This window comes from Caloenas nicobarica, chromosome 1 (assembly GCF_036013445.1).
Source record: "Caloenas nicobarica isolate bCalNic1 chromosome 1, bCalNic1.hap1, whole genome shotgun sequence".
Lineage (NCBI taxonomy): Eukaryota > Metazoa > Chordata > Aves > Columbiformes > Columbidae > Caloenas > Caloenas nicobarica.
This window is the reverse complement of record NC_088245.1, coordinates 20,661,325-20,682,776: the sequence shown is the minus strand read 5'-3', so window position 1 is coordinate 20,682,776 and position 21,452 is coordinate 20,661,325. Positions and strand designations below refer to the sequence as shown.

Genomic DNA, 21,452 nt, shown 5'->3' with positions numbered 1-21,452 from the left:
GGAGAATCTCCCCCCTCTCGCTTTTTTTTTGTTTTTTTTTCGCCGCTAATGAGTGATGCGTACTTCAGACAGCCTGTAACTCTGCGCGCCAGTTACTACAAATAAGTAGTTCCCAGCCCCCCGCCCTCCACCCGCCCGCCCGCACGATGGGGCGGGACAGGAGGCTGCAGTCCCGGCCGCCGCACGGCGGACGCCCCGGCGCAGAGGGGAGGGGACCGCTGGGGCGGGGGGGGGAGAGGTGTTTCCCCCTCCCCCGCGGAGGGATATCCTCGGCGCGCTCGCCGCGCACTGCCCGGACCAAAATATTGGGCGTTAAGAGGCGGCTCGGCGGCGCCGCCGGCTCAGAAGCGCGCGGGCAGGCACGGCGGCTCCTGCGCCCGCCACGGCTCCAGTGCGGCGCTCAGCCCGCTCCCCGCAGCGGTGGCCCCCGCAGGGGCGGGTTTCACGCGCAGCCCCGCAACGCCCGGACCCGCCTGTCTCCGCGGACGGCTCTGGTTCTGCCTGCGCGTCCCTGTGCCCGGAGAGGCTCTCACCGGTTAGAAGAGGGAGAGAAGGAGCGGCGCCCTCGCCGACTGCCTTTCTTCAGAGGACTTGGCGCGACCGCCGCGTGGATCTGTGCCGGCGGGGACCCCCGAGGACTCCGTTGGTGCTCGCTCTCGGCCGGGGAAGGAGCCGTAGAGACGGTCTCGGCGGCCCGCCGCCCCCAGCCGGCTCCGGAGTGAGGAGAGCCGCGCCGCGTCGCCGAGCGCTCAGCCGGGAGGACGCCGGCGGTGCCAACGCGGGGGACTCGCCGTCCCCCTTTCTCGGAAAATGTTGCTCTCCAAGTTCGGCTCGCTGGCTCACATCTGCAGCCCCACCAGTATGGATCACTTGCCGGTGAAGATCCTCCAGCCAGGTACGGCGGGACCGGGGCTCGGGTGTCCCCCTGCGAGCGCAACGCGCCGGGCGGGGCGCGGACCGGCGCCGTGCTACCCCGGGGTGCGCGGGCACGGCGCCTGGCAGCCCCCGAAACTTCGGGGTGCGCTTTTTTCCTTTTTTTTTAATTGAAGAAGACGACTTATTAAAAAAACGACGCACAATTAGGGCACCGCACACAACACACGTCCACCAGGCAGAGCATTTTAAGGCTTTTTAAAAAATATTTTTTATTTTTGTAATTTTTGGCGAAGCGCGGCTGTGGACATTAACGCGGTGTCTTTCCCTCTCGTTTCCCCAGTGAAAGTGGAGAAGGAGCCTTTCGATAAAGTCTACCAGGTGGGCTCCGTGCTGGGCAGCGGGGGATTCGGCACCGTCTACGCGGGGAGCAGGATCGCCGACGGCTTGCCGGTGAGGCGCGGGACCGCCGCACAGCGCTTCCCGGGCGGCGGGTGGGAGCGCGGCGCGGGAGGCTGCGGGCGCGGCCCGGCGGGGCGCAGGCAGTGCCCGCCCCGCCGCTCACGGCGCCTTCTTTCCTCCCCGCTCCGCAGGTCGCCGTGAAGCATGTGGTGAAGGAGAGGGTGACCGAGTGGGGCACGATTGTAAGTACCCGAGGGGGGCCCTCCCGGGGTGCTGCGCGGCCGCGGGGCTCCGCCGCGGTGGGGCTATTGTGTGGGCGGCGGGGCCCGCCCCGCTGGCGCGGCCTCTGCGTCGGGGGAGAATTTGGCGGGGGTTCGCCGCCGCAGCGCCGCGCCCGCCCCTCGGACTGCGGCAGCGGCGGAGGGGGCCCGTCGGCCGCGCCCTCCTCCCCGCCCTCCCTCCTTCCCCTCCCTCTCCTCCTCCCAACCCCCTCCCCTCAGCCGGGGGCGCACCGGGCCGCGCCGCCCCCCGCTGACCCGCGCCCCCCTCTTCTGCTCAGAGCGGCGTCATGGTGCCCCTGGAGATCGTTCTCCTGAAGAAGGTGGGCTCCGGCTTCAGAGGGGTCATCAAGCTGCTGGACTGGTACGAGCGGCCCGACGGGTACTTGATCATTATGGAGCGGCCCGAGCTGGTGAAGGACCTCTTCGACTTCATCACAGAGAAGGGCGCCCTGGACGAGGAGACGGCCCGCGGGTTCTTCCGGCAGGTGCTGGAGGCGGTGCGCCACTGCTACGGCTGCGGTGTGGTGCACCGGGACATCAAGGACGAGAACCTGCTGGTTGACCTCAGGACAGGCGAGCTGAAGCTGATCGACTTCGGCTCGGGGGCCCTCCTCAAGGACACAGTCTATACCGATTTCGATGGTACGTGCCTTTCCTGTGCCCAGGGCAACCCAGGTTTGGCCAGACCCCCACATGCCTCCCAGGGTGATGCCCTTTCTGTAACTGCTGTTTATCCCCTTTCTGGCACCTCACAGTAGCAAGTGGTGCCTCTTGACGCAGCGGTTCATATCAGGTCTACTGGTAATGGAAACCTTTGGACCCGAAGTAGCTTAGGGGTGTTCAGTTGCGTAGGAAAGAAGCGATTCCAGGCAGTGACGCAGCAGTTTATATTTCCCTGCCTTGGAAAAAGCGGTTTTTTTTTTTCCTAGAGGGCGATCTGTTTACATAGAGGCTTCACCAGTGTCGGATGTTTCCATGTGTGGAGATGCAGTTTTTAAATGCGGTGCTTTTTTTTAACTTCAAGCAGGAGCTCCCCCCCTCCCTTTCCGCCCATGTCCTGGAAATCCCGCATTGCAGATTTCAAAGCGATGGGGATGAATACGCTCCCTCAAAATGTCTTGATGCTGGTTTCAGGGCCGGGCTTGGCGCTTTAGAGATGGGAAAGCTGAAAATAATCCTCCATGTGACAGGAGGGAGTACTTCCCCGTGCCCTTTGAGCGTGACTGATATAACGAGGGACTCTTTTTCCCTCCCTCCCCCCCCCAGCTGCCGCACTCACATCTGTTTGTTGTGAAACCCGAAGCTCCGCCGCACGTGACCCTCGGCATCACAAATTCCCGGTTTTGTTTGGTATCCAAGGAGCCCGCGGGCAGCCGCGGGGGGGGCGGGTTGGGAAAAGCTGCCGCAGAGAAGCCGGAGGGGGTGGTGGCTGTTAAAAACGTAGAAATCGTAAGCATTCCTGTTTTGTTTACTGCCTTGCGGAATTGGATAAAGCAGATTAGCCCCGTGTAAGACGGGCAGACCGGAGTTTCACCTTCTTGCCGCCCTCTCGTCTCCTCCCCGCCAGCCCCCTTTGTCCTTTTGTGTCTATTTTTGGTGTGATGCTGCAGACGCCACGTGGTCAGTGAAAGGGAGCTGCCTCAGTACACAGTCAGCTGATGGGGCTGTGTTGTTTCTTGCAACAAAATAGCACAACCGGATGGGCCAAGTCTGGTAATGGTGTAACCCCGCAGATGACCTGAAATTACACCGCTAATGGCTTTGGCCGATAAGAAATTTAAAGCTTGTTTTGGTTTATTTTTTTACTCTCAAATGACAAGTTTATGAATTTAATTTAGCTCTGCTAGGAGGAGATGAATAATGGGGAAACACTCTTAACCTTTTTTTTTTTTTTTTTTTTGGTCCCTTTTAGGAACGAGAGTATACAGCCCTCCAGAGTGGATCAGATATCACAGATACCATGGGAGGTCAGCAACAGTATGGTCTCTGGGAGTTCTGCTGTATGATATGGTTTGCGGAGACATCCCTTTTGAGCAAGATGAAGAAATCTTGAGGGGACGATTATACTTCAGGAGAAGAATTTCACCTGGTGAGTTGTATAGGAGTCAAATGGGGGCTTTTTTTGTTTTTCTTAGTCCTGTACATTTGAGTTTGTACAGGTAGGGAGGGATTTTCTTATTCAAGGTTGTCTTTTTTCACTTCCCTAGTTTAAAATTGCTTTTTTGTTTGTTACAGAATGTCAACAGCTGATCAAATGGTGCCTTTCACTGAGGCCTTCAGACAGACCAACACTTGAGCAAATTTTTGACCATCAATGGATGCACAAATCTGAAGTAGTGAAGTCTGAGGACTGTGACATAAGGCTACGGACCCTTGATACTGATGTATCTAGCACAAGTTCAAGTAATGAGAGTCTGTGAATTACTAAGGACCTCGCACTGGGAGGGGAGCTACAAGCAGAAAGACCACAGTGCTGCTGCCAATACGTAGGAGGGGCTAGAAAAATGCATTCATTATTCTGTAGTTGAATCTTTGTCTGAGGGACTTGATTTTATTTTCCCCCTTTGCTGGTTTCTGCTTTGGAATGAGAGATTTCCTTTGGAAACGCTGATGTTTGGGAGTTGCAGGCCAGTACTTAGTCAAGACTGACCTTATTAAGAAAGCAGTGACCTCTTGAATACATGGTAAACTTTTTTGCTCTCATAGAGCCTGGACTAGATTTTATTTGCTTTTGAGTGCCTTTTTGAAAGCTGCTTCAGTGGGACTTTCTTTTTTGAGCTGTGTATGTCCAAAGAAGATCCAGTTCATTATAGGAATTTGCTCCCTTTAGACTCAGTGCTGGAGGAAGCAGCTCCTATGATGCATTGGAGAACATGTTCGGTGATTGAATGAAGTAGTCCCATCCACTGGTGATGGAATACTTGAACACAGACATTTCACTCCTGTCCCCAGCCCTTTCCAAATCCAACCCACCTCTGCTGCTCAAAATATTTCCTATAGCCTGCCTGCACAGAAATATGAACAGGTATATCAGCTTTTTATCAGAAACATTTATTCATGTTTCCTTTTATCATCTCTACCACTGGGCATGAGAAGCCCCTTTCTCAACTCCCTCTGGCCTTTTGTCACCCTGCGAGTCTTAAAGTACGTATGGGCATGTTGAATGCACAATCAATGCAATATTCAAGGACTTTTTTTTTTTTTCCATACCTGTATAATGTGTTTCTGTAGACTTGTTTTTTCCCATGTATTATACAGTTATTTATTGTTTGGAGTTTAGAAGACCTCCCACAGGTTTCAGCTGTGGCTATTTATTTGGTTAATTTATTTGGTTAGAGTTATTCAACACTGTGCTTTCCCCTCCTCCCCATGGGAATTCTAGTGGTTTGCCCATGGCACTTTTTTTTCTGCATTCCTGTCAACTTTTGTTTAAAAAAAAAAAAAAAAAAGACACAAAAAAATTCTGACCTTTTCATTTTTTGTTGGAAGATGGAAAATTATTGTACAAAGTCTAATTTAAGGGAAATAGAATGACTTTTTAAAGTTAGTCAGTATGCCTTTTGTCTGGTATTATTGTACCAGAAATGTAAAGTAATGCTGTTTGGAAGGGTTTTAAATTATTGACATTGTACAGTCTCCGTGCATTGGCTCTGGAAGGTAGAGTGGCAGAGTCATAAACCTTAATTTATTTTAATAGCTGTGTTTCTGTGATCTGGTTGCATTTATGCAGCTTGGATTTGGATTTTTTTTCTTCTGTTTAACAGTGTGAAATGTATGGAGATCATATTTTTTATACAGGTATTTCAATTAAACTTTTTTTGTATATAACAGTTCTGTGTTTGTGTGCTCGCTTTTATCTTCGTGGTTACTCTTGATGTCAGCTGAGGAACACATTCTGTTACCCCCTCTAGCTATTAAAGGCCTACAGCAGCTGACCTGGAGTTATTAGATCTATGCTACTAAGTGGTGACCATTTTGGAAGAATTAAGCAATCCCTCATCTTGACTGTATCTACTTCTCAATCACTGTATTTGAACTGGAGAAGGTGCACAATACAACTGTACTAATGGTCTACGAAGAAGGGAATTGGCCAGTAATTGTGGGATTTTTAACTCTGAGCACTTAAGCAACTGAAATACCACTGTATCCCCTGTCCTTAAGTATAAGAAGGAAGGATTTTTGTAGTCAGTGGTGGTTGCTGTTTCCACAGTTGGCATGTTTCCATTACATTCAGTTTCCTTCCTCCTGGGGGTGGAGGGGGATTTCCTGTGCCCTTACAGGAAAAGGACAGCATTCTTGGAGAGTGGTGTGCCTGTTTTTCTTCAGTTCCTTTAGCTTATCAAAAAAGACTGGTGTGTTGCCTCATAAAGTACTGAGGATTATGTGCTGTTCTCATCCATAGCAAAGGGTGAGAGAAACGTCCTCAGCGTTCACCTTGGGGTGGTGTGAGTAGTCCTGCAGATTAGTGAGTTCATCCTAGTTTCTCTGCAGCTAGAGACTGACCTGACTTGGTCTTTCTGCGGGGGTGATAGCAATTACTAGGTTTAAATACCACACAGGGATCTACAAGACATTTAAGGATGTATTCAGTCATTAAAGGTGCTTTGTAGCAGTCGCCGAGGCATGGAATCTGTTGGTTTTGTGTTATTTCCTTTTCTGGGGATATTTCTGTCAGCTCACCCACTATTATTTTGGTTCCCTGTAGGGAATCTCTCACTTTAACATCACATCAAGCTATTTGATGCTAACTAGTTTAGACTCAAATGCTGCTGAATAGCATGAGCAGAAGGAGAAAGACCACTTTTGTGTGTACAGCTTTCTGATGATGTGGTGGGAAGGTGTGTAGCTTTTTCTTGGTCATAAAAAGAAAGTTCGAATTACTCTTATCAGCAGAAAACAAAAATAAACGAAAAAAAATATGAGAAAAAAACCACAGTTGTGTCCATCAATTTGTCTGATTTCTATGTTTTCTGGTTTTGTTTCTTTTTCATTTTAGGCATGTTTCTCCAGTTTTTAATCAAAATCTAAACCTAGTCCCTGGGAAACTCACATATACATGAAAATGAGTGTTGTTGGAACTCTATTCACAGAAATAAAATATTTTACAGTTGAGAATGCTGAAGAAAATCATACAATTGTGTCCTAAGAGAAGAATGCTTCAAAGTGAAGACTAGAAGTTTTAACTGAGTATGCCTTTTGCTTAAGAGGAGGGACTCAAACTACAGAAGTGATGATCACAACACCTAGTGCAGTTCTTCAGGGAAGCATGTTTCTAACCACAAGTGGTCCCTGGAGAAATTCCAGTAGCTGATGATAATTAACATCTTCCACTCCAGTGGCTTTGCATGCTCGCAGCTGTTGAGAGGGGTGGTAGCAAGGCCATACGGGTGAGCTTCAAAGGGCTACCAGAAAAGCAAACCTAAAAATACGTTTGTAAAGCTATTGTTGATTGCTGAACTAGGGACTTTCAACTTTTCCACAGGAGCGTACGTTACCTTCCTTAGCTTCATAGAGAAGTGCTGTTGAAGCGGTCTGTTTTGCAACATAAAAACTAGGTTTTCATCTTTTGCTACTGAGGCAAAATGCATTAAAAGGATAAAGGTCAAAAGGCCACGGGCGGGAGTGCTGGCTCCCCTCTGGGATTAGCTCCACATAAAAGGTACACTTTCAGTACTGCACAGGCAGCTTGCGTTGTGAAACTCCCTGCACGCTAATAGAAGCCACGTGGCTGAAATACCGTATACCGAAAGAAATTATTTGTAAAAATAGCTTTTCATTACAGTTGAAAGTTGGAAAATGATGTGTTAATATAGTTCCATTAGCTGAATGTTACTGTCAAAATGAGCAAGTCAGTGACAGCTCTTGGTTTCTCCTGCGCTTCTGTTTTTGTTGATATAATTAAATGTTGCTTCTCTGGGATCCTCCTCTTCATACTCTTTCCACACTAGATTGGTTTTCAACAGCACAAAGCCTGAAAAGTAGAATTCTGCAGAACCTTCGACGTACTACCATTTAAATCGCAACCTGTTTTAACCTTGACAAATTGATTTAGCTATGATCACACCTATGCATATGTGTGTGCTACTGGCTTGATAACAGTTCTTTCAAATATATTCTAGTGCTGAAAGATCTTTAACAATATACCATTTTGTGTAATTCATCTCATTAATGAAACTCATTCTCCTGTGTGCATGAGCATATACTTACTTGCTCTTTTTTTTTAAGCTAACTTAGCTTGTGTTTACTAAAGCAACTGAACAAGAGCCCTTTGAACAAAACTATCAGAAGGATGTTAGAAAGATTGATGAGGGTGTGTTCTCGTCAAACACTTATGGTTCTCTTTCAGTGGTTTACTGACCTCTGTTGGTGAGATTAAAGTATATATTCCGAAAACAATGATGCATAAATTGGGAAGAGAGATTTTAAAACACTGCTGACTGATACTTTCAGATATGGAAGAATATGACTAATTCTTAAATATTCCACAATGTTTGAAATGATACCATTACAAAAAGAAGAACAAGGAAAAAAAAGATACTAGAAATATGAAAATAGCTTTTCAGTAGAAACGTGAGAGGGAATTATAAATTCAAAAGATTGTCAGTTCTGCATCTGAAGTCACAGACATAAGCTGCCTAGTGAGCCCCAGTCACTGACATGACTCTTGGCATGAGCATTTACGAGCATATTAGCCCTCCTTCTTCCACTTCATTTCAGTCACAATGAGAAGCACTTGTCTTCTGGCATACTGATGGGCAGTAATTCTCAGCAGTGTAACCAGACAACAAAACATAACAGAACATCGTGGCCCTATCAGCTTATTATTAGTGGATTCTTTTTATATTAACAACAGTGATGCTGCTGGTGATAGCAGAACTCAAGATGGTTGTATTTTCATTTCATTGCAATATACAGTTTTTCTGATCTTGTACTGAAGCTTGATATGCTTATAAATTTGCAGTTGCTTAATTTCATAGTTATCTGTGATTTAAAAATTTAATACGTTTTTGCCTGAGGGGTTCCTTCAGGTAGCCGATATATCAGAGAGATATTAAGCTTTTTTTAATATTGCAGAACTGCTGAACCAAGTGGTAAGGAGGCCGCAAAACCATGCAACTAAAAATAAATTTAAATCTGTACTTAGACAGGATTCCTACTTAATTTCAGAGGATGTTTGTCTCAAAACTGGTGGATTCACATGGATTAATAAAAAACATGGGCATAGAAATAAACCAGTCTCTATTTTTCCTAAGGAGAAGTTACACTAAACCTCAGAAGTGGGGGTCTAACTCAAGGCAAAATGAGGAGCAGTAAAATCAATCTGTTAAATTCTTGCGGAGATTTTCTTAGCTTGCAATCCCACTCCTTCTCTTCCAATAAACTTAAAAGGTATTCAATCTTTTGTTTTCTTTCCTGTTCATAATCTTACTATTATTTGTAATATGGTTTGGCATACTCAGGTTTTAAGAAATGTTATGTGGTTTCCAAATGTCTGCTAAAATTTGCATATTTCTATCTCAGATGCTAGGATTTCCTTTTCCTTGAAAACATCATGAAGGAAATTACTTGCCTATGGAAGTATTATGCTTACATAGTAATATACATTCAATATAGATCTCAGATTAGCTGTATTTCAGCTCTAATCATAATGATACTAGTAAGAATGTTATCTATTATTGCTAATACTCTGCTAATTGACTATACAAACCATTATGTAAAAAGCTGCTTACATTGGTCCAGTAAGAGAATTAGTGAGATGCATACTTTAACTTGCACTCTTTCTCAGGTAAATCTGTGTTAAACCTTGAAATTATAATTAAGTCATAGGCAACACAGCATCTTGTGGATCAATATGCTTCTTTGTTTACTATTAATGACTCAGCAGTCACTTTAAGTCTCCAATTGGGAGTAATGAAAGATCACAGGAAATTGTAATGAAAGATTACAGAAAATTATCCTGAAAACTGAAGGGTATTTTGCTCTGTTCTGTGCAGAATTCTGAAAAAAAAGTTTAATCGTTTTGTGAACGATTGTCTGAATTTTTTTTTTCTATATACGTTCTACTGAATAAGCTATTTTACTGAAATCAAGTTTTGCTTGCAACACCTGTTTTGGTAATTATGAACGGCCTGATTTCAGTGTTGAAGTTTGTATCTTCCTGTTTCTGCTTCCCTTGTTTTAGGCCAGGAAAACGTAAGCATCAAATATCAGTCTATTCCAGTTAAAATATATAAATATGTTAACAAGCATAAGCTATAAATGTTGGAAGGGGGATATTCCAGATGGTTTTATTTTTTCCAAGTAGATAATAAAATTAATTCACAAAAAGGCAGATTAGGTTGTGTTAAGGAAGAGCTTTATATCTGTAAGGATAGCTGAACATTAGAGTAAAGTGACTGTGGTCTATATCAAATCATCTTTTTTAGAAACATGCATTTTTTATAAAACACCCAGAAATTGCAGCTGATTTAAAAATACTTTGGATTTCATCAGCCTAATGCTCATGAGTTTACAAAAAGAGGTTTCAGTCCACAACTTTCATTCTGCTTGTTGAAGCAATATAGAATTTATTGACAGTTCTCCTTTTGCTACTGGCAAAACACTTTTTAATGCAGATTTGACCTAATCAATAGAAGTAGTAACATCGTTTCTCATGATGGTGAGGCTATGGGACTACTGACCTTTTCTCAAAGCCAGTGTCAGCTAAACCAGCCTTCCTCCCCCCATCCCTTCCTTTAGCTGCTGCTGCACTGATATTCAAATCAATAAACTGATCTATCTGATAATGACCCAGCATAAGCGAGAGAATATGTACAACCGCTTGGGACTGGGGTGTGGGGGAAGAGAAATGTTACTGCTGAAGAAAGAATGTGTGTAATAAAAAACTTAATTTTCTCTAGTCTCTACCATCAATTGAATCCCCTAGTTCATGTTTTAAAACTTCTGCAACAAAGGATTTCCAAGGAATGTTGACAAATCCTACTATTTTTAACCTTGCATGCAAATTATTTTAGGTGGCTGTTTTTCAAATCAGGTGCCGAGCACTTGCTTGAAAGGTATGTAGTACCTCACCTCCTGATGAAGTGTAGGAACTCAGATCACTCAGAATCTTACAAAGATCAGAACTTAATTCATGAATATTTTTACACATCTCAACAGTATGCCCTACTTTTTAACCAGCTTCACAGGTACATTTGCAAATGAGAAAATACATGAAACATTTCAGAATAGCTAATAAATAATGACACTTCACAGCTATGCATGAAGAAAAAAAAGTTGCAGTGAGAAAAAGTAATGCAAATAAGTTGAGAGATCATAATTACATTTATTGTTTTATGTCAAGAACTATGATTTCCCTGTTTCTCCATCATCTTGAATCTCTTCAGCAGGCATGAGCTCTCTTGTCATCTCTAGGACATTTCTACTGATACTCGTTATTTAATACGTAGTATTCCGACATATTTAAAGCAGAATTTCAGCAACTGATCTTGGAAATCTTGGTGACTCCCTATGTAAACCATTAATTTTGAGTGCATTTTTAAGATACACTGGTCCCCAGCCTGGTGCTTGTTGGGGTGATCCACTCAAGGAGCTCTAACAGCTGAGTATCATCATTTCCCTGACAATTCCTAGCCAAAGTGCTCTCGGTGGAATTGGACCCAATTCTGCAGTTCTTGTGTAAAAATTCCAGTCATTTCAAGGGGACTGTTGCCTGTGTAATGACTACCAGATTATCTCTCAGCTGGTGACAAAAGAAAGGCTGCCCTAGAGAGAAAATGAATCAGAAGGCCTGAGTTGTAAAGAAAACCCTCTACTGCAATGCTGAAATACAGTCAAGAGAGGAAAAGGGAGCCCTCCCCTCTTTCAGAAATCAGAGCTGCATCTCTCTGTAAGATAACAAATGAGTTATTTGGCAAGCAAAGGCAAGGTAACTTGAAAGAAAAGTAGAACATAAAAATTGTCTCAAAACTTGAGGCCTGGATGGTGTTTTTGCTAATACCACAAAGAGCAGTTACTCACTAGAAACCTTTTTTCCCATGTAACTGCCTGTTAGTGTGAGAAAGTGTTCATAACAATGTTGATAAGAATTGATACCTCTCTTCCTCTGCTGAACAGACTTTTCGTGTCACAAACGAAGGGTACAGTCCAACTCCTTTTATGATCTCTGACAAACTCCTGCTGACATAAGTGGTAAGTGAATACGTGTGACTCACTCTTGAAAACAGAAGATACATGCTTTCATATTCTTTACTGAGTTACGTTTACATTAATTGATATTATTTTAAAAACTAACATCCACAATGGCAAAAACTGAACTGGTGCCAATGATTTTTTTGTCCACATAGCTTTCACAGCACTTTAGAAACTTCATTGGTTGACTGTGAATATACATATGATAGAAATCCTTTGCTTACATTTTACTTCCCTCTTAGCTCTTGCAGAGGGCCATTATAAAGCTTATGCGGCACTGGAGACAAACTACAATGGAAGACGCTTCAAATAGCATAGTGATAAGACATCAAATGCCTTGGTACTGGCTTTCCGCAGAGAAAGATCAGCCCTTGCTTTGCATAGAGGACATGTGTTTGTTCTAGAGTATTGCACTTGTGGTTGCTAAAATTCAAGTTAATTGATTGCCAATTGGCTTAAACCTAGAGAAAAACACAAACATTTGTGTTCAGTTGGTCATGAAATATCTAGATTAACATTTACAAAGTTGTTAACTAACTCAGGTTAATTGGCAATCAACTCAGAGGAGCAAAAAGTCCAGATCCATAGACTTCAGCTAAGGGATTGACTTCTCATGCTTCTTGCCAAGTAAACTTTCCCAGGTAAATTTTCAAACTATCATTTCTTTGAGGACAATGGATAACAAAAAGTGGTTCCTTTTCTCCTTTTTTATTAGTTTCATACAAAGCCTGTTTGGGGGCATTTATTGGAGTACCTGTTACACCAGTTTAGCTGGAATGGCCTCAGCAAGGCCAGATGAAACCTCGTTCTGGGTGGGTAGGTGATTGTCCACTGGAGCAAGCAGCTCCTCGGAGCAGGGTGACAGCACTCCCTGCCCATCTGCTCACATCCCTCGCATTAAGCCTCTAGTGGGTGGTTCTCCTCATGCATATTTCCATGGATTGGAAGCTGGTTTGCTTATTTAAAGAGCAATTTGAAGGATGAAAGAATAATGTAGATGTATGCTTCGAACCTACAATAGTAGTGACCACCGTACATACTAAATGTCATTAAAAAAATCATAAACAGAAGTCACAATGGCATCTTGTTCTGAATACAGTTGCTCACTGTTTACTTAAAACTGTGGAGCAGCTACCTCAGACAGATTCCCTCCCACCCCTAATTTTCAATCTAACTAACTTAAAAACTGGCTGGGTTATGTCGTACAATTTTTGACCACAAGCTGGCCTGCATATGCCACTGTAATTTATACAATTGATTATTTTCCACTTTCTCAAGGATATTAACTGGCAGAAACCTTCATTTTTTTCATTTCCAGTAATTAATTCTCTGTAGAAAGTAACTGAAAACACTAAACAAAAGCATTTAATCAGAAATTATTAGAGTTGGCTTGTCAGCCGTCTGTTAATCACCATTCATTTTTGTATAAGGAGTGAAAATTTTATTAAACCTTATACTTAATTAAAGCATATTGTTTCCGTAGCAGATTGGAAAGTACTGTCATCTGTTTAGACTTGTATCCTAAGATTCATTAACAATTCATGTTTCCTGCAACATGCAGGCATTTAGAAATTCATTCTGTTGGGATCTGAACAGAGGTACAAAGGGTGAGGGTTGTAGCACAGTGAAGTATTCTTTTACTGAAGGCCTTCCAAAACCCCACCATAATGCAGACCGACAACACAGTGAAGGAATACTAATGAAATTGAATGGGCTTAGAATGAGAGAATGAAGAATAGTGAGGGGGAAAAATATTGCTTCACAGATTTTGAGATTCATTGTGGTAGTCTGGTCTAATGAATGATAAAGGCATTAGAAATCTACACAGTCATTCCTGCTTGAATCTTTATTGCAACACTCATTAAAAATGTGATTTTATATGTATTTCGCACTTCTAGGGAAGTAACTACAGCAGTGTTTTCAAAGCTAATGAAACCAGATTACTCTGGTGTAATATTCCTCTAAAGAGTCCGAAGTAAAAATAGAGAAAAAAGACAATGACTGATTACTGTTTATTATTACAGTGAGGTGAAAAGACTTGCAAGACACTGCCTGTTTTCAATGGCTCTTTACATACATTGGTGTCCTGCTGCATCATCATGATGCAGGAACATGTAGGAGGTCTGTATCTCATTACTTTTTTTCTTGGCAGAATGTCATATGTGCCCCAAATATTTGCCAGAATATAATGGATGCTACTGTAACCATCAAGACCATTGAGCCACAGTCAGCTATTTGTCCAAAGCTGAGATTAAGAGTTGGCTTGTTAGACTGGTCAGTGATAAGGGAATCTCACCACTATGTCCGTTGCTTCTTGTGTGTTGTAGGATCCTGCTGTTATATAGCTTGCCAGGTTTTGCTCTGTCCCTGCTTGTTCCTTGTCCCAGGGTTCACTCTGCCATTTTTACACTATGCTCTTTAGTTTGGTGTATATCTTGGCTTTCTTAGTTTCTGTCTCTTGTCTCCAGCCCTGACACAAGGGATTTGCTAACAGCTTTCACATTCCAGGTATATTGCTGCTGTGATGACATTAAAGGGATTGCACCATGAACATATGGTCAGCTGCAACAGTAATAAGTGCAGTACTTCACCAAGAGACAGATGCAGATGTAGGTAAAAATACATTAATGTTTTATATTATTACTATTTATCATTAGCAACCATTGATTAAGCAAGTAATGTGACTGATTCCCAGCAATAAGTGCAGCTTTGCTCCTAAGCGCTTGCAGTCCAGGAAGACAAACAGCAGGCAAAGTATAAGGGAAGAGAGACAAATATATTTTTTAAAACAAATACCGTCTATTTCCACTGGCCCTCCGCCTAGCCATTATTAACTCTCAATAGATCATAGGCATCCAAGATGAATCTTCCTGCTGTTACTGGAAAATTTTTCTTGGCTCAGATATGTAAATAATTTCCTTTCAAACTCAACACTATGTTGTTACAGCATCCACTCTGATAATCTAATGGTCAAATGTGACGATTGTCCATTGGATCAGCTCACAGGGACATAACTGTTGTGTGATGGTGACCTTACACTTAGGAACAGCCTTGCCTAGGGCTTCCCAAATCTGCCTCTTACAAGGCCATATGACAGACATGTGTAAGGCTCCCTGCCAGTCACACTTGTTTAAAAATTCCTTGATACAGTCATGGCACTTGTGACTCCCTGTGCTGCTGTGACATATGACCCTTACACCACAAATATTCTTCTGTATTATGCAAGGGTGTCACTATAGAAAGAGGATTATGTGAGGTCATGGCTAGAGTCTGATCCTGCCTCATCCCCAGATGTACAAGCAGAAAACAACTGAGTGGATTAATATGTAAGGGGCTTTTAGAGGCAACTGCCCCTTTGTTCTGACATTGCTAGGTGAACAGAGGGATTGGTGTTGCTAGATGGCCCAAATCTGTTCAATAACCATCTACATCAGCTTATAATGTAGGATAACCTTGGACAACAGCAGCCAATGGAACCAGCCCACTTCTGCTACATACACAGGTACTTTATTTTTACATGTTGGACATCTACACATTATTTTTATCCCTTGACAGCTACAAGATCTTTTCATAGCTGGTAGCTGATCTCATCTTCCCTTCGTCAACCAAAAAAAGCCAGTCAGAGCAATCATATCACTTCTAACAGGAAACTATACAAGCCACAGTTGGTCTGCTAAACCAGAAGACATACAGAAAGAGAAAACAGTGACTAAAGTAGGAGTATAAGGCGGTCCTTTTTTTTCAAGCTACATAAGAGACTGCCCTGGCAGAATGGGATTGCTGGAGGAGATCTTTCACTACCTAACTTAATGTTCCTAATTTTGTAGCTTCATCACATTAGTATTATCTGTAGCAAAATGTCTAATCTACTACATATATAGGTGCCTATAAAGCCCACATGCTCCCATTGGAACTAAAATACCTGATCATTCATATAAATATCTTCTAGAAACTACTACTTTTTGGGCACATGTATTCTGTGTTCTTTTCCTTTATGCCTGCATTTCTTAAAAAGAAATATACCACATTGTCCAACTCCTTACCCATTGCTATTGTCCCTAATGGTAATATGTCTACACTTTGCCAGCAGCTGGGTTGCCAAGCTGGAGAGGATCTCATCTTGGGTCTCACTTATCTTGACTTTAGAAATTAATGTTGTCAAGAAGGGAAGTGTTAGCATATTGAAAGCAAACTTGGCTTTCAGAAAAATCAATGAGCTGGAGGCAGGTTATTTCCTTTAGCCTGGAGTCATTTAAGTCCAGGGAAAGTGGGAATGACTATTTGTTGTATACAGCACAAGCACATCAGAGCAATAGTCTTCCTAGACGTGCCTTGGACTCCCTCCAGATAACTTGGGAAGACCTATGAAATTAAATGTTAGAAAAATACCAAGTGGATAGATGCAGACGCAAACACTAAGGTATAGATCTACCTTAACTATGATAGCTTTGTGAGCTGTTGGAGCTGGGGAGAGAACTGAGATTTGACTGGAACCTTCCTGCCCTGTGACACTTAGAAAGAAAGATCATGTATCTGGGTCCCATTTTTCTACCAAGGAAAGGAAAGACTGACCAACAGCAGAAAAGCTCAGAAGGTGAGTGAGAATCACCTGATCAAGTAGTGAACACAAGGTGAGGAATTGTGATCAGGCAACAATGCACAAAGATGATGTCCTGGAAAGTCTTTTCATCACAGGTTTAGAGATAAGTATTGCAAAGATTTTAAGCACTAATCATGTCACTATCTAAAGTTCTGTCTAGACTTGGAGGCCGAGGATAGTTTGTCCTAGATTAGGCAGGTTTCAGGGTGATTAGATAAAGTCCATCGATTTTTTTCTTCTTTTTCTTGTGATATTACTGAAATAGGGCTCATTAACATATCATTAATGCAGTAAGCTCCTGTTCAGGTGCAAATGTGAAGACACATGGAAAAGAAATGCTTGGGCCTTAACGACAGAAAAAAAGCTGTAATTTTTCCTCAGGAGGTTTCACTACTTGTTAAATTGTTAAAGCCAAAGATTAGTAAAATGAGGTCTGTTTATCTTGAGCGTTCAAAGGCAAATGATTCTGTTAACATAGATTTCATTTACGTCGTTGGATCTTGAGCCTTTCCAGATGGTTAAGAAAAGCAAGACCCCAACACGTGAAAATGAGAGGGTGGAGGTTTCAGTAACTTGCTCTTCTCTCCAACACCGTGAGAAGTCATACCAATTATGAGGCAATCAAAGTACTTATGTACCACTGCAGAGCCCCTAGCCAGTCTGGAAGAAATCAACACTTAAAGAGACCTTCTCCAGTAGGTGTTAAGTGCTCCAATCTTCTCAGCAGGAGTTTCTCATGAATGAAAACACCCCTTGGAGATGAGCAGGGGAAGAAAACAATGCAGCTCTGAGAGATGTAAATGGCTTCATTCTCCTTGGTGGGTCCTCATCCCACCTGCCTGAGGCCAGGGGTTTACAATCTGTGATCTCATCAGGTCTGTTTTTAGCAGCTAGCACACTGAGCCCTGGTGGCTGTTTACATCATACTCCTATGTCATAGATGTCACTACCATGGTAAGATAGAGAAGGACTCAGGCAATTTTAGTGTGTCAGAGACCCCAGTCTTAAATTTATTGTAGAAGCGTGGAAAGGGAAGATGTCATCTCTTTCTGACTCCTAGTCAACGGAAGTGTTCTTTTGTCTTATTAAAAAAGAAAAAAAGTTTGGGGATATATTCTTCCAGCCCTTTCATCTGCATTTGCAGTAGATCTCTGCATGTCAAGGTCACACATTTATTTTAGACTTTTTAGCTGTTATCCAAATAGCTGCACTGGAATTTGATCATTAGATACTCAAAGACAGGAAAAAATGATTACATGCTATTAAATGTTAAAAAAGAAAGGAAGACAACAACCCCCTGCATATCTGCTCAGTACTTATAGAAATTTCATTAAAAATATTAAATTAGTTCCCTGTACATGTCACACGGAACGCACCAGTTTCACTGCTTCAAGTACAATTAGGCTGAGAGACCGCAGAACATTTGGGAAGGAAGCGAGGTCAGGGCTCCCGAGCGGCAGCCGCGTTGCCACACGCGGCTGTGCCAGGGAGGTGACTCCCCGCAAGAGCTTTGCCGGGACAGTGACAGTGCGTAAGCACCCGGCACTAAATGAGGCTTCAGCAGCTAAGTGTCTAGTCATGTTTTTGATCTGCAAGACAACGAAAAATATATGAATTCCCAGAATCTTAGGGGTGTGAGTTTGGTGTTGGTGGTTTTTTTGTTTGGTTGGTTTGTTTTTGTTTTGTTTTTGGTTTTGTTTTCCCTGAAGAGAAGTGTCACAATAAAAAAAAAATAATGTATTTTGCTATCAGTATCTTTACATAGAGTTGATTTTTATGGTGTTAATTCAGGTTTTTGTCCAAGACAAAATGCACTTTGAACAATCCATGATTCTGCCCTGGAGCAAATTGAGATTTATACCAGAAACAACAAATAATCTTGTCAAAGGTAAATTAAATCACATGCCATTCTTCTTCTGTAAAACTTTATTTAAAACACAGCCTGTTCATTTCAGCGGTGAGTATGAGCTATAATTAAATCCAAACACTTTATTTTTATTTATGTAACAGTAGAATTGCTACAGAGAGGCACAAGCAGAATCCAAATGGGACTTTTTAGAAGAAAAAAAGACATTAAAAAAGACCCCCACAATTAAGTAGGTTAGCCATCTAACCTACTTATTACTTACACTCCCAACATAAAACCTGGCAAACCTAATACAAGACCACCTTTTACATGTGTAAGACAAATATTTCAAAGAAACACAGATGACCTTTCTAAAGCAACAATATATTTTAATGTGTACATGTTAAAAAGTGAGGTGCACGATATATGTTTCCTCATCCCTGTATGTTTCCTCACTTGACCCCATAATTTTGTGATGCAAACACCCTTGACTAGCACTATCAACACAGATAGTCTGACCTTTGGTAAAGATTTTGCATGAGCCCAGCTTAAATACCCTTCACCTTAGCAAGAGATGCTATATAAAGGTGACTATAAAACAGAAATGAAACATACATTTCTATTATCAACTGTTCCTTCATAAGGCACATTAAAATAGCCTAACAAAGTTTATTTTATTTTTTCATGTGAGAAACATCAGTTCCTCATTTCATTTTCCCTGATAAAGGTCATCGTCAAAGTCCCCAGAAGGCCAAGACTGTGGTGCTCTATGAAACCCACAAGTGGCCCGTGAGTGGAAAAGAGAAGTCATGAAGGAGGTAAACTTCTTTGAGAATAAATAGTACCATTATGGTGGCTTTTGTCAGGCAAGAGTAAAGACTCTTTCGTTTGCTTTGCCACATGTCTGCATAAAGGCAAGAACTTATGGCTTCCATTAGCACATATTTTGCTGGATGCATATAAACCAATGGCTATCATAAGAGTAAATGAAAGGAAAGAGCTTAAAATATAATAGAAAACCCAAATACTGTTAAAGGTGATTTGCAAAGGAGTCTTAAAAATAAGCCTGCCTTTGCCTCTTATTTAATATGTACAAAAAGTGCATGGGAGGATTCTTAAAGGTTTTTATTCCCATTTTTAACACGTTCAGAATAAACAAAGTAAGTCAAAAGAAAGTAACTTAAAAACCAGCATAAAAATACAATATGCCACAATATGTATGATATATCCACATGTTTTCATCAAGAGAAAGTGGAAAATGGTTTAACTGTTTCATTCCTCATTTGATTGTAGAGACACTACAAAACAAAGCTCATTTTTTCCTTGCAATTTCTTGGTATAAACCTCATTCTCGTGTACAGCTGCCAAGTACCACGTACTCACAGAGTTGTGATGACTAATTGTCTATAGTATTCCAGCCTTCAAAGTGATTTCCACAGCAAACCACCACATTTCATGCACCAATTTCTTTGACATACCCACTAGGAAAATAAACATTTCTTATTGCTAACATCTTGAAGCTCAGTGGCCAGAGAAAGCATACTACTTTGAAATGTGTCTCCAAGGTAATACAGAGGCAACTTTTACTTTGAGTGATTAAGTTAGGAAAAATGCCATAACTTGTCTTTCCCTTTCCACATAGTATCATCATGGGTCGTTCTCTGATCTTTCCAAATGTGATGATACTCAAAGGCTGGACATCTTCCACTATGTTTAACTGAACCACTTTAATCTTCTTTTTGTCCTGAAGAACAATGTTTGGTGGAAACCAGATTATTGTCTTCTGTAAGAAGAAAATGATGTTATGCTGATTCTTTAAGCAACATTATAAATACCTGCTTTTTAAGAATGAGCTAATTGTGAGAGTCTCATCAGTCATGGTGCTCACTCTCTTCTTACTGCATCTTCAGGCTTGAATGAAGCACCATCTAGTGAGGGAGCTCTATCATGCAGAGATTCCCTTGCTCCCTCCTCCTATTTCTATGTGAAGGGAGAGTACAACTACTTTTCCGTAGTTTGAAGAGCTTCCCTGGGTAACTAGGGACTGTGCAGGAAAAGAAAGATTTTACGTGGTTTTGCTCCTGCATCCAAAATAACATATGTTTGTTTGTTTGTACTAGAATGTCATAGTTAGACTTAATAACTGTAATAATCTTTCAGACAGACATATAGATGAGAGCATATTAAAATGTATACGCAAGTGTTAGTATACGCAAAGCCTTTGTCAACCAAAGAGCTGAAGTTTCAGACCTGATATAGCTAGTAGATAGAGTAGAAAAGTTGTCCAAATAACAAACTGACCTTTCAGCATTAGAGAATTACAGAATTATGTTACCTTTGTTTCTTGTTCCATTTGCATGGACACCTGTGTTTAAAAGAAAAAAAAAAAAAGAAAAGGTCAAAAATCCTAAAAATCTAGGGGTTTGAGTATTTAATTTATAATTGCAATAAAATTATCCTATTAGAAGATTATCATTATCTTTAAAAGCAAAACTTCTTCTATTAGTGACATTTAGCTTCAGTCCAAGCCACTAATGTTACTTTTTTTCAAATGTTGTCAAGTAACAAAGCCCATATCTTGATATTACTGCTTACCTGCCTTTTCATTATATATAGCACCAAAAGACTTAGTTGCACCTACTCCTTCAAAAATGTGATCAATAGTTCTAAATGTGGTCTCTTACATTGTTCACATAAATGACTCTTTTTCAAAATAAAATAATGCAAAAATGGTCACTGGTACTTGACATAAACCATGCAGACACCATAAATTTGTCTTCTTGACCCAATGTAATAGCAAGATGAAATCAGAGTGACCATTGCTTCTGGTATATTTGCTTTTGTCTACTTGTACCATATCATTTAGTCTCCTCATTATTACCTTTGAGCCTAATTTTCATATTCCCTCTTATCAATATTCTCAGAAGGCTTGTGTGCTGTTCTGCTGAATACTCAGAGTTTCTCTGGAAACTAGAGAAGAATGCTACTGTTCCCTTTCTCCTTCAGCTATCCCTGTCTATGGGTGCTAGATGTTTGACCTATCAACAGACAACAACATCTAAGGTGTTATTAATTGATTTTCTTAGGAATTCCAATTTCTTGAACACGCCCAGCTCTCCAGCTACTATTTGGCCTTCCAACCATTTTTGTGACCATTTTTGTGACCCCAGTGTAATGGAAAATTAAATGTTCAAAGGAACGGGCCATAAATCAGAAGATGGAGCCTGGTAAATCCACTGTGACCTGAACTGGAGCTACT

At 41.8% G+C, this 21,452-nt stretch overlaps 1 protein-coding gene across 1 annotated transcript; it reads left to right on the top strand.

The window, feature by feature from the left end:
- The first annotated feature begins 333 nt into the window (after positions 1–333).
- Positions 334–5,350, top strand: PIM3 (Pim-3 proto-oncogene, serine/threonine kinase). Its single transcript, XM_065658424.1, has 6 exons — positions 334–895; positions 1,217–1,326; positions 1,467–1,517; positions 1,835–2,198; positions 3,469–3,645; positions 3,792–5,350. The coding sequence occupies exons 1-6, from the start codon at positions 811–813 to the stop codon at positions 3,974–3,976; spliced, it is 972 nt and encodes a 323-aa protein (XP_065514496.1). The 5' UTR covers positions 334–810; the 3' UTR covers positions 3,977–5,350.
- The last annotated feature ends 16,102 nt before the right edge of the window (positions 5,351–21,452 follow it).